The following is a 13,501-nucleotide window of genomic DNA, read 5'->3' on the forward strand; positions in this document are numbered from 1 at the left end:
CTTAAAGTAGGTATGGTGTGGCTAAGACGCGAAGTGCTAAGGTTTGACTGAAACCTGAATGTGTTAGGTACGGCATATTCTCTTATAGTGAAGATTTGGTGAGACATGGTCCGTCTATGCTAGAGATTAAATGTGCTTTGGCGCCGGCATAAAGCTGCTCGTAGGACGAGATTACAGTAAGGAGCATCAATTTTTCCGAATAAGTCAGAAGCGATGATGCTGAAACCTCGAGTAAAGTTTAAAAGGCAAAAGCAGCAGTGGTTAATGGTATCAGGACGAAACAAAAGATTTGATCGTATTTTTTACGGGGTTTATGAGTATTTTGGCAGAGTCACGTAATAGCGGTGCCTTGTCGCACATCCTTGAATAAGATGCTTGTTAACAGCTGTATGCTGGGATTCTGTGTCAGAACCGAAATAATCGAATTAGAATGACTATGCGTTGATATCTCCTGATCCAGTTCTGTTGACTGTGAGTGACAAGCAGAGGAGCTGAGCCCTGAAACTAGTCAGGGTATTTGACCCTGACACTATGTAACGGTACTGCAGTGATAGCAGTATCTTATGAGGCGCTTACCGCGCGGAGGTGTGATGTTCGACAGGTTTGTGGCGATTGAGAGAATATTTAGCGACCGGAATGGCCTTAGGATGAAAATCTTCCCTATGCATCCCGAAGAGAAGCTCTCGTTATGTCATGCAATTTATCTATTTGGTGTATTTGCACGTTCCTGTAAGACGATAAAGTTGTCGTCATGGTACAGCTAGTATCAGCGAAAGTTTCGCGCTCATCCTTTGTCATGGCCGAGTCTACACTTGAAACTCGCTGTGTGCGAGAAGTGCATCTGCATTCTTCACGGATCGTACGAGCCTCATAATTCTTTTGTCACGACGTGGTGAGCAAGACCCACCTATAATGTTTTTTTGGATCCACAGGTATGAATTAAAATGACCTGGCTCACAGAACCCAACATTGCATCACTGATCTTGAATTTTTATTTACACAAGCTGAGCTTGACCAGCGAAAAGCTCTCTGAGCTCGCTTTTTGGTGCCTCAAGAAATCTCAATAAATAGGTAACGCGCTCGTCTTTAAGCTCAAAGAGGAGGCACTCCTGTACCCGTTTTGCAGACTATTCCTGTGGTGCTCGCCCCTGGCAAAACCGCTGCAGATGATTAGGAGCTCTTTGAGCGACGAATGCAGCGGCACAGGAAACGTTCCTTGCTGTCTGACTTACAGCGGAGCCACAAGGAAGTGAACGTGCCCGTCGAACGCCATCTTCGATTTGAGTCCGCCAAACTCAAGGATCTACACCAACTTCTACTGTATTGTCGCGCTTTAACACAGAAAATAATCCATCACGCTCTCGCAAGCTCTGTGGTTTCTAACACGGGTGAGTCTACGACTACAGCAGCTCAGGGCCATAGCTTGAGCTCAGCTTATGGCCCTTCGGCTTACCGTGCTACTGCCGAGAAGCACGGGGCCCGCGACGACGCGGCGTCATCATCCTTCAGATCAAAAGCGTTCACGATGTCTGGGCAGTCTTGCTGAAGTGGCACCTCATGCAAAACAAGAGGCAGGATTGGTGAGTGCCTAACATGGCGTGATTTTTGGAGTCAGAAGTCTGAGGGCATTTGGCAAATTGTGCATGCGTATATGTTCGTATCGCAAATCTTAATTTCTGAAAAAGACGTGTACCTAACGACATGGTCGATCACACCTTGTTTAGTAAACGTGAGCGAATTTATACATTTTCAAGAGAGAGATTCCAAGTGAAATACCCGAGGCCTGGCTGGTTATGCATTTCTCTCGGACTGATAAAGGTATCGGGGTGTTTGGCTGTATAGTGACGCAGCTATTCAAGCCGCATCGTATGAATATTCTTATGATAGGTTCTCCGGGAGTTGTGGATAGCATGGAACTCGGGTTTACAGCAGTAATCTAGTATTATTCCTTATCGAGATGTTTGTTTATTTCAACTTTCTGTTTTAGCTGTCAGCTAATTCCTTTTATCAGAATATCTTATCAAAAAGTATGATCTTCAACCACTCCACAAAGGTTAAGGTCATTGGGGCCTGTTTGGTGTCGCCGTATCGAGGGCGCATAAGAAAATGACTTGGCTTTTTATATCAACAAGTCTATTTTTGGTGTCAACGAATTTCCTTTTCATGGATATATTATTAGAAAGTGTGGTCTTCGAGCACCCCAAAACGATTAAGTGTTTGACTAGAGTCGCCGTTTCAAAGGCACTTAAGCAAAAGAATTGGCTTGGCTGACTACTGAAATAAGTAAAAGGCAGATCGTTTATTATGGCTCAGCTCTTCATCCAAAGCCTTTTAACATGCCGAGTTGAGTCTTGGTTTTGCAGAAGCGGCAACCTTCAAGGCTCATGCGTGACCTATTTGGACACTGCTGAATGTAGATCGGCGATTTGACGCTTTCAATCTTGCCACAGGCTGTGCTTTACTTCAATTAGATGCCGTTGATATTGGCAAATCCATTTGACCCCGCCATCTCGAAGTTGCCAGAAAGATACACCCAGTTCACAACAAGGATCTACTATGATCTTGTCAAGTTCAGGATACATCTGCTTGAATTTAAGCAATTCAAGATATGTATAATTTAAAGTCAGTTCGCCGCAATCCGCTCCACTACCGCATCAAGCTAACCAGCCTTGTACCGTATCCCAAGGGTATACTAGGTAAAAAGGTTGTATCGATTTGCCATATTTTGAGCTGATTGCGGAGATGACGTAGTTGTGCGCAGTGAATTGATGAGGCGATCAGATTCCTAATATAAAATTTGTTGCATATTGAAGGCAAAGAGGCAAGACGTTTATCATAGCGTTTGGGTGTGTGCAAGACTACTGTTACTTATCTCAAGCTTATCGTATTACAACAAATTCTCATTTGATACTCGACGTGTGGTGGTACCTTACTATTAGACCCCAACAAATAAAAGTTTAAAAGGTACATGATTTTATCTTTGGTGCCCACCACGAAAGATAAAAACATGACTTAGTAGAAGCTATGTACTGGTGGCTCAACATGTATAATTTGCACAACTCTGGAATGTATTAAGGGATAGCACTTTTCGTATGCGTTGGCACCTTTCGCCGGTCTTCGTTTTCTTAAACATTTGTGGCATTTAACTGGCATATGCATTTATTTTAGTTGTCCAAAAGTCTTGTCCGGTAATATAGACTCTTTTTTTGTAATCGGCGAGAGCAGGATGTCTCATCTCATTACTCTCAGCAATATTACAACTTGCAAAGAAATGGCAAATCGATTTCTCGACATGCCAGCATAGCATTCCGGTGGCTATTATTCATATCGAAATTTGTGCTCAACAGCATTTTTTGAGTTTATTCTGGGTACAAGTAAGCGGATTGATTGTGTCCACCGCTGATAGCAGGTCAGACGAAACGAGTCAGTCGCGTAGTGAATGATATTATTTGAAGTATTTGTTCAAATATATTGCATGCCGGAATTACTAACCCCCCAACCATTAGCGCATGCCTCGACAGCCTTCATACTACTTTGACAACTGTTTTTGTAACCCCCTGGATTCTTTCGATACAAACTAATTGTAGTAACGAACTAGGAGTTAAGTTAATTTTACAAGCTGATATCAGTTCGACTACACCTCCAAACAATATTACGGATACAATACTGACGAAATCGAGCATTATGCGCCGAGTGGCACGCTAATACTATAAGTTAGGTTTGACGAAAGTTACAAGGAGATACCTAATGCCGGCGGAATATGAACAAATTTGTGGTTACTGCATAGAATTTCTATACCTTTTCATTACCTATAAGATATATATTTGCAACCACGCTCAATTGGTCCGTTCATGGTCGTAGCAAGAACTGGAGTTTTGGTGAGCTGTATAGAATTCAAACATACTCCGAGGTATTCGTAGGCTTATCAAAGCCATACCGCGATCTAGCTCATATAAGCCGATTGGTATTAACCCTTCTGTTATAGACGAAGCAACGTCTCAACCACTCCCTATTCTGAATTTTCTTTCTGCGTTTGAGCAACGATGCGGCTCCGAGTCGCTTCGGGTACTCGCTCATTCGAAGAACGGCTCACGTGAATTTTGACTGTATCTGGTGACGTTCGGTGCTTCTCGACGAGATGCCGTATACCAAGATATCCAAGAGGTCTAGTTTCGAAAGCGTTGAGTTACACCGGCACTACTTTATGATCAAGGGGTTCATCCTTTCATAGGCACCGTTATTGTAAACAGCACCAAATGAAGGGAACGTATAATTTCCACTTTAAAAGCTCGTCAAGGGTTTACGCTGCTATTGCAACATTGCCCTAGCATCGTTTCCGTTCCCGACGGGTCTCACCTTTTTTGAGATCTCTCGGGTAATGAGACAGGAATTTTCAGTGCAACACACTTTCTGTTACGAATGGCGCTCCGTTTTTTTTTTCCAATTTTCGGTCGGTATCCGCACCGACAAGCTCAAAAAGATGTGCAGGGCAGCTAAGAGCAGGAATGTAGATAGGAAACATCAATTTTGACATCAGCATCGTGCTTTGAAGCTGCAAAGTCAAGCATCGGATGACACTCCAGTGTGACGTCTGCTCCACTGAAGCTAGCTTGAAAAACTATATGACGATCAAGACAACGTGCCTTCTTCTTCTAGTGGGCAGATCGAATACCAAATGCTTAAACAAATTAGCTAATGCTAATGCTTGAACCCCAAAATATAGTCTTTATGGTGGGCACAATGATCCCGTCTAATGTTGCTCTAGGTGCTGAGGTACATATTTTAGGCTATGACTAGAGGGGTCAGAAAGTGCATGAGAAGCGGCTTTCGAGCATTCGCCAAGTACTTTGTTTAGGATCATTTATCGAGCGCATAGGCATACAAGAGTACCATTGAGGGACTGCCGGCAACTTATGATGATTCAAATGTCATGGCGATTGAGTCGGCTAAAGTCATCGCATCATTAGCACCTGCATACAGGCACCTCGGCTTGCTGGGGGAGATCAATCTTATTAGCGACGAGCAAGACGTTGTCGTAGGCTCCACAGCTTAGTGTCGTAGCTTTCTCCCCCAGACGGACCGTGTACAAGGATTACCTGTGTTGATATAGGCTAAGCATTAGTAACGACTTTATTGAAGTTCTCTACAGGTGTGGATTGGAACTAGACACCTCGACCACCTCTTTTAAGTGAACCTCTGGTTTTGTTTCCCACGATGTGTATGGAAAAGCATTCCTTATGCAAGTTATAATCGTAAGAGTAGACACTGTAGGTTACAACTCGAGAAGAAGAACTTCGAGCGTTGGTGCTAGTAACATACGGTTTGCGCGATTGTTGAGATAGACAAACTTGTTGCGACCACACAAATTATACGCGTATGCACGTAAACCGGGGAGGGTGTAGCGAAGTACCTACCATACTACAGTGTACGTACCCATTACACTATCAAAGTGCAAATTCAGAAGCAGCGATAGCGCACGACATGCGCTTAATTAAAAGAGTGTAAGTATCATGGTACAATATCATAGCTTTAACAATAAGTACAGCATCCTCTCTGTTTAGGAAATTTACAACCTGCTTGAATTGTTAGCCTTTGTTGATGACGGAACTGGTCTTGGCTCTAACTTATGTTTTACTTCTTATCAGCATCAACTGAACGCTTTGTATTGAGACGTTTAAAAAAGGCTTTCAAGCAGAAGCACTGCCATCGGACAGCAGTAAGATTGATGTCGCATTTGCTGGCATTTTATGATCTTATCATATCAGAATGATACACAAAATTATTTAAAATATATAACCTTGGCGCACCATGTGCATGATGATTTTGCATGAGCGAAAGATGACTAGTTTTATTCTCGGAAAAACGTACGAAAACGCTTTTATTTTGGAGTGGCCCATAGAAAGTGGTCTGAGCTTGTCCTGGGCATATTTACGGCAATTTTATCAAAATTTGCGCCTCAAGCTAAAAAACTTAAGGGCAATATTCCGAAGTGAAGGTATCGGATTTACCAATCAGCCAGTATTCTTAGATTTCTTCTACAGATTTTGACCGAAGGTCGTTTTCCTCGCGGTCTTCGTATGCGTTGACCTAAAAATTGGACGTATTCAATATATATAGCCTCGTGTTCTGTATGATTCTTCGCGTCGCCTTCGATTATGCAGCGTGAGGCATTTTACAATAGTGGACTCGTTGTTTTTTCGCCTAAATTTAATATGTCCAATAGTAGCAACATACCACACAATATTAACTAAAGAAAGAGCGAGCATCTCAGTTTCATTTAATACTTTTCCGTGTAGTAGAATTGCACTCAAATAAGCAGTGCTTATTTAAAACAGTAGGCGACCAGCACAAAAAAGCGGATAATGTGCTTCGTTCGCACGCGAAGCTAGGCTTGAACTTTGGATCATTGGGTTTGTAGGATGGGGTAGCTGTTAGCCTGGATGGCATGGACTGTATATGCTGAATCCCTATCGATGATATAGAACGTCTTGTCTGTGAAAGAATAGTAGTTATCAAGATGGGCTAAGTAGTCGCTGGCATCCTTTGGCAGTAAATAATTGGAACCGTCGAAGCAGCGTTCGTAGAGCTCCTCTGACATCAAGATATAGTCCAAGCGGTTCTTCCTAAGAAGAGGGCCTGTGAAGACTCGCTTGGTATCGTAATGGATCCGCCACGAAACGACTACACCCAGTTTTGCCAGCCACTTCAAGCGGCTTCAGCAAACGGGGTCATAGCGCAAGTTAGGAGACAAAGATCTAGTTTGGGGTTCAAGGGAGTGTTGAGATCACCCAACACCAGGTGTATCGCCTGATCTTTAAACTTCTCAGTCTCCAGTCTCGAAAAAAATGTTGTACTTTTTGCATGTCTTCTTGCGCATACATGTTGTGAATGTAGATGGGAGTACCTTCTGCTACCACTTGCACAACGATGTATCGACCAAGGATAGAGAGCTTGGAGACCTCTTCCGCCGTGTCGAAACCTGGAAAATCGGAACAAAGCAACGTGAGAACTCCATTGCCTTTTCCTCGCATTGGTCGATCAAAAAAGCTGTTGGGATCATTTACGAAGACTTTGTGCGTGAAGCTTGTGTCTAGATAAAACCTGAAATTGGACAGGTGTATTCTGAATTTGGTCTCTTGGATACAAGCAAATGAGGCCTTTGAGAGCAAGTTTTCGATGAACAAATGATCATTTTTTAATGCTATTAGTGTTTACAGTCGGAACACTAATGTTGCTCCAGGTGGTGTTCGATGGGAAAACTTTAGTAGCGAGTGGCTAAACCTCCCGCTACCAATACCACCTCATTTAAACAATTTTTAGCTGCAACACCGACTTATCAACAGTGTAGTACACATCAAGCTGCCGAGGTATTTCCAAGTTGTCAAGTAAGTACCCTTGCCACTGTATTTCGCTCCATTGATGTATACAGTCAGAGCCTAACTCGGACCGCAGCAGTATGAGAAGTGTATTGAGGTGAAGCAGTTTTGCGTGGTGAGCGGGAATCCACTCCTCCGGCTGACCAGTGAGATACTGAATACAGTGATCGTTGCAGAAGATCGTAGGCGCTATCGACATCAGCATGAGCTCGAAGAAGCTGAGTGCCTTTGTCACCATGGAGGATCGCTCACCTGTTCAGATTATCTTCACCACTTGGCGCACGTCTTGAATAGCTCTACTCTCGTTGATGGGACTTCATGAGCTTCCTCAAGTTTGCGTTGATGACATCTTCGCTTGGCTGGGACGCTCTCAGCACGCGGTTAATCACGTGTAGCTGTGCAAGCTCCGCAATGTCCAGAGCCAGCCATCTTTAGCGACAAGGCGCTATTAAACGCCAATGACGAGTACACTGCCTTCTTAACGACACGACCTGGATTTGTGACGCTGTCAATGACTTTGGTTATTCCGTCAACTTGAGAGTCTGCTCAAGCAAGACAGTCAGGAAGACTGTTGAGCAGTGCTGTGTTTTCATCATTCAACATTGACTCAGACACTTCCAAGATTGGAGACGCTTTTGACGCTTTTTATCTTTGTGTGATGCTTTTCGGCGAAGAATGCTGATTCTGTCGATGTCTGGACGCTTCATACCAACAGGAACAGCTTGGTACTGAGGACCAAACTTCTTATCCGCGACAGCATTCTTTGCTTCGAAGGATACCTCCATAGACTGCAGCATCTGGAAGTAATTGGCTGTGTGACACCACTCAGAAGCTGTGGCCGCTGTTCCCAAGCATGTTGAAAAAATCGATCCTATTTCTCGAGCGCTTCTTCTTGTTTGTCACGGTGAAAAAGTCATCCTTCCCATTTGTTAGAAGTAACATTGGAGGTTTATTTTGTGGACTAGCAACTCCAGGCGGAGTTATCTTGCCATGAGAGTCGTCAAATGTGACAATTGAGAGTACGTCAGAATTTATTTCTTGGCTTGATCAGTGGTAGTTCAATCAACGAGATGCCATGCTGAGCTTTCTGTTGTGGCTGCATTTCTCGTGTTCTTCTCTCCTCGATTGCCATTCGCAACGAGATTTGTTTCGACTTCGTGCGTATAACCTGAGCATAGGTATGTGGTGGTTACTGTCGTTGTTGCTGAGATTGCTCAGAAGCTGACGTTTGGAAGAAAACTTTCTGTCTCAAGTCTCAATATCGATTCCATGGTGCTAGCGATAACCATATGGATGACGCTCCGAACAGAAGGGGACATTCTTGCTGTGTGCCGGATGAGGTTTGTTGTCAAACAGCATATGGTCACACACAGCTCCGTTCACCATCAACGCGCTAGGACATGAACTGGACAAGAAGTAAACTCTCTATGTTGCCGATGTTATCCCAGTCGCAAGGTTCACCTCACGAAAGGTGTCGTACAGTGACTGACACCCGAGGAGGAACAGTCTATGCAAGATCACGTCGATGTGTACATCAGAATCGACGATGACTTTTGTTCAATCCGCTCACATTCACCGTCGAGTCTATCGGCTCATCCACCATTACTTCCCAGTCATTGGGTGGATAGTCGGCTGCTAGAGGATAATTGCTGGTAGCAAGTTCCATCGTAGAAGGTACAATTTCGCGGGAACGAGGGCCAGCGGGATCATTATTTTTGGATGGGGATGAAAAGACAGTGGAATCGGCTACATAACTGGGTGTTGCCCGGTAATTGAGACCGGTGTGACCGAGCAGGGCTTGGTAAAGTTTTTTTTTCATAAGGAAAGTTGAGGCTGAGAATGCTAATGAGCTGGGAGAGGGTTCTTGAATTCGACTTGTGGGATAACCGGCAAATTGAAAGGCTAACAGAATTTAAGCTCAATAACTAGACTAGGGATCTAAATATTTCCAGTTGGAGCAAATGAAGCTATCAACAATCGCTGAACTTTGACAACCGAATCAACAAAGAGCAAAAATTCATTAGTCTTAACATATCTAAACTTCTGACTGGGAGACTAAAGGTCATGCATAATGAATATTGAAGGCTTACTAGTTTAAGGACTTCAAATCTGCTTTGAAAACAAACGAAAGAAAGAATGTTGAGAATTATAATTGCAGCCATCCCCGAATATGACCCCAATTCGTCAGCGACATCTTTTAGGGCTAAGACATCTTTTTGTGTGTGAAAATGCCTGATAATGCAAACTCAGGCTGGTATATCGACGATATACCCTTCGTACAAGAGTATTGCCACTGACAGACAACACGGTACAAAATTAAATATCGTGTGCACTATCGGATCTGAATATGTACAGCATTTGTGTGGTTTTCCTGACACTCGACAACGAAAGTGGGATGTATGCTGTTTGTAAAAAAAATGGTGTACCGAAACTGGTAACTGATTTTACTGTGAGGATGGGCGAAATCATTTTTTTAGAAAAGTATTCGGTTTAACATGGAGAAAAACTTTTAGGTTAATGCTCTGTGCCCGGCTTTTACTTTGACGCACTGTGATGTTTTTGCTCATCATTCTGCCAATTAAGCAGCAAAGGTGCGTGGGTGTGGACGAAGATACGAGTAAAGGGTTATATATATGTGGACAGTTCGTAACTTTGTCTCGCGGAAATTATACTAAGAATGGCACGAAATCGGCAAATTGTGGTAGTCCACGTCAGTCAAATATATAGTCGTAAAAAATCTAATTTGAAGCATGCAATGTAGCTTTCATTGCTAATCTTTGCAAACAGTTCATGGCATTAAAAATATTTCCAACCGCGGAGTTTGTGTATCACGGTATTTCAAAGCACTGACTTCATGACTTTAAGCATTGCATCATAAGCTTTGCTGAAATACGGCTAGTAATGCTGACCCATGCATAAAACTATTATTTTACTCTCAACAAACTACAGAATCCGGCTCGATTCACAGCGGTCAAAATCGAATGCAAGCACTTAGGTCGCGGCAGAGCTAAGATGGTCATGACAATGATGACTCAAATAAAAAGCGCATTTCATTTGTCAGTTCTGAGGCGCTTAAGGGATTCAAGTTTATAAACTCGCTCGTTTGAAGGCTGCTTGCTCCTAATTTTGTCGTTTTGCAAAAACCGCCTTCATTACACTATTACAACTTTATAAAAAAGAGATGAATGGGTCTTGAAGGATCCAAACGAACTTGCTGAACAATGTGTTTTAGAATCCAGTTAGCACTACAAATGAGTGCAGGAAAGTCATTAGAAATACTCAAACATTCAAATAATGAAAAGATGCATCACAATCAGATGCAGCACTGGATTATAAATAAGTGAGTGCGCCACCTGAAGATTTCCGCGAAAGCGAAACATCATCGTTTCCGATAGAAAATTAGAGTCAATGGGATATATTCGGGAGAATCATCAGTCCTATCATAAAGAGTTTGTTGAGAAGATGGCAAAAACTGAAGTGAATATATTTATGTTTTTAGTTCGCTAACTCTGCTTCTGTGCTACCTCTAAGTCTGACTTTCTAGATTCTTCTTATTTTACCATTAGTCCGTAATCAGCATCCGTAATCATGATAGTAATTGTAAACATGACCGAAATCCTTGTGACGTCATCCACATGCATTCAGCGGTGTAAACTGAACAGAGTTAAAGGATTGAAACCCGAATCAGAAGCACATGTTACATGATATACGGAGCCATTGACAGCGTGACGATATTATGAATTCATTTTCCGTTGTATCCATGTCATACTAATGCGTCGAGGTGATACAGACACGCTATATCACGTCTGCAACCGCTTGAAATTCATGTTGGCCACGACCAACAATAAGCATTCAATGAATTGCAGGAATCTCTTTCCAAATCGACGGAGGTGGTGAATATAAATGCTAGGTGCAATTTGCGAACCTATTAGCCTTAAGCAAAAAATGCCAGCAAAAAGGCAAGAATTAATAAGTCAAATAAATGCGTCGTACAAAAATTTGTATAGCTCAAGGCATAGCACTACTTGCATTTTCTTCGAGAGTAATGATAAGATACTCAAAAATTTGTTATATTAATACTTGCCAGCAGTAACACAAAGACTTTTTTAAAAAGGTTGTAGTCGATAGAGGGTCCGACAAAGCAGAGATCAGCTTTGAGCAGCATTTGTGGTTTAACTTATCATAGTCCAGTCCAAAGACATATTGTTGCGCTTGCTGGGCACTCAAAGAGAACATTGAAAAATTGCATGGGTGCACACTTTGCACAACGAATCAGGATTTTAGACTACCACTGGCGCAGAAAAAGAATGAAGGTGAGCTAGTCTTTAGTGGTGAATATGGAAACAGGCTGCTATTCGTCGATGTTGTCGGGGTCGTTTAATACACAAGAAGGAGTACGTTGTGGCAAGTACCGTGTATAAATGTCAAAACTGGCAAAGATGCGATTTGGACATTTCATAGAAATGCCGTCAGGGAAAGATTGAAGCTGACATTTTACAGCAACTAGAATTATCGAGTACAGGTAGTTCATACTAACTTTAAGAAAGTATTGTACGGCCTGAAGAGACGTGGGTGATGGACCTTCACCAACCTAGATCGAGACCGCTATACCTGTGACTGGGTCGAGCCTGACAGAAGTCAACATTTTGCTCTACCCGCTAACCCTAGCTGTCAAGGATGTGAAGAAATAAACAACTTTTGGAATCGCAAACTAAGATGTTTGAGAGTATGAACTTTGTGCTCAGTCAAATGGCAGCAATCGACGCTGATCTTGTAAATCCCGCGTAAGGTTTACAATTGGTGCATCAGTGACGGTTTGGATGGCAGGCTGCTGTACTTAACAGCGAAGAATGGACAAGAAACGATAAATCGAATGAAGCTCTTATTTCATTTTCAAGACATTTCCAACTGATTATTTAACGGGGGTTGGTGCCCCCCTTGTAAACCGGATCCGTAGTCCGCGTTGTAATGGGTCAGTCCATTTACACATGTTGTGCGAACCACATACTTGTGTGTGTGGTTAACGTTGAATGTATACCCTTTATAGTTGTATATACCTCACTCTTGATCTATCAATATTGAAGGCAATTATTAGTTTAGAAAGTTTGAAGGCCATTTGACATCATGAATGTCAATTCCCCTTGTTATCTGTCAATTAAATCAACGGCTCGCTGGAAGTAAGTAAAAAACGATAAAGAGTGCCTAATAATTTAAATCTTCTTCAGTGAGTGCGTGCATACAGACGGGCAATTCCCGTTCACATGAGCGTCGTGCAATACATAAATCAAGATCTTATCACTCTAAAAAATAAGATGATGGATTGGGTTTTAACTTTGAATGGCTTTTTTTGGTAAAACATTTTTTGATTTGTAGAGTACTAATCATTGGAGAGGCTGGCTGTATCATATCCATGGAGCGATACTTGTATTTATTCTATATCCAATTGATATTGCAATATCCACAAGTGGCAGATTCATCTATGCAGGTTTACGGTGGCCGCGAGAAATCAACTTCATGAAGATCGAGAAAATCCAGATATTTGTATTACCCACACGAAACTAAACTGTGTAAAGTCGCATAACCAAGTGTGCTCTCGTCAAGTTTCATTAAACGGAGACCTGCGCCAAGTCAATCAGCTTTGACATATTTTGCGTCTACTAGGCTCGACCTCTGTTACCAACAGCAGGGGATTCTCTCCATATTTTCCCTCGAAGACCTTAACGCTCACCATTAGCGGCTTTGGACGAAGAATATCATCCGTCACTGACGGTGGCGTCATAGATGCAAATGATGCAGACATCTTCTGCTGTAGGTGCTCTAGCAGCGCGTTTTCGTAATTAAAAAATGCCTCTAGACGAGCACCGATTGCCTCGGGGCCTTGCACCGCAAAGTGTTGCACGCCCTCAGGCCCAAGCAAGGACATCAGCTTGTTGAGCCCGTCCTTCATGCCTTGAGGCAAAGAGGGAAATTGTTACATCCTTACATAGGATCAGTCTAATCTACTCAGGCGTAGATAACTACAAGTGCTACCAAGTGCAGCGGGGCTGCCGAAGCTTTGCGCTTAGAAGAAGCGTAAGTTAGGTCACCGACCTTTCGTTCGATACTTAGAACAAGTACGAGTTTAG

General features: G+C 42.7%; 3 protein-coding genes across 3 annotated transcripts; all 3 read left to right on the forward strand.

Moving 5' to 3' along the window:
* Window positions 1-1,880: 1,880 nt before the first annotated feature.
* On the forward strand, window positions 1,881-2,110 carry PHALS_06018 (uncharacterized protein; the record flags this gene model as incomplete). Its single annotated transcript, XM_024723356.1, has 2 exons — window positions 1,881-1,931; window positions 1,988-2,110. 2 exons carry the CDS (start codon window positions 1,881-1,883, stop codon window positions 2,108-2,110), a joined length of 174 nt encoding a protein of 57 aa, XP_024574342.1.
* A 4,045-nt stretch (window positions 2,111-6,155) lies between these two features.
* PHALS_06019 (uncharacterized protein) lies at window positions 6,156-6,418 on the forward strand (the record flags this gene model as incomplete). The annotated part of the gene is made up of 2 exons (XM_024723357.1): window positions 6,156-6,222; window positions 6,297-6,418. The coding sequence occupies 2 exons, from the start codon at window positions 6,156-6,158 to the stop codon at window positions 6,416-6,418; spliced, it is 189 nt and encodes a 62-aa protein (XP_024574343.1).
* A 3,196-nt stretch (window positions 6,419-9,614) lies between these two features.
* Window positions 9,615-9,889, forward strand: PHALS_06020 (uncharacterized protein; the record flags this gene model as incomplete). The annotated part of the gene is made up of 2 exons (XM_024723361.1): window positions 9,615-9,773; window positions 9,854-9,889. 2 exons carry the CDS (start codon window positions 9,615-9,617, stop codon window positions 9,887-9,889), a joined length of 195 nt encoding a protein of 64 aa, XP_024574344.1.
* Window positions 9,890-13,501: the final 3,612 nt, after the last annotated feature.

This window comes from Plasmopara halstedii, assembly GCF_900000015.1.
Source record: "Plasmopara halstedii genome assembly, contig: Scaffold_292, whole genome shotgun sequence".
Classification (NCBI taxonomy): domain Eukaryota; phylum Oomycota; class Peronosporomycetes; order Peronosporales; family Peronosporaceae; genus Plasmopara; species Plasmopara halstedii.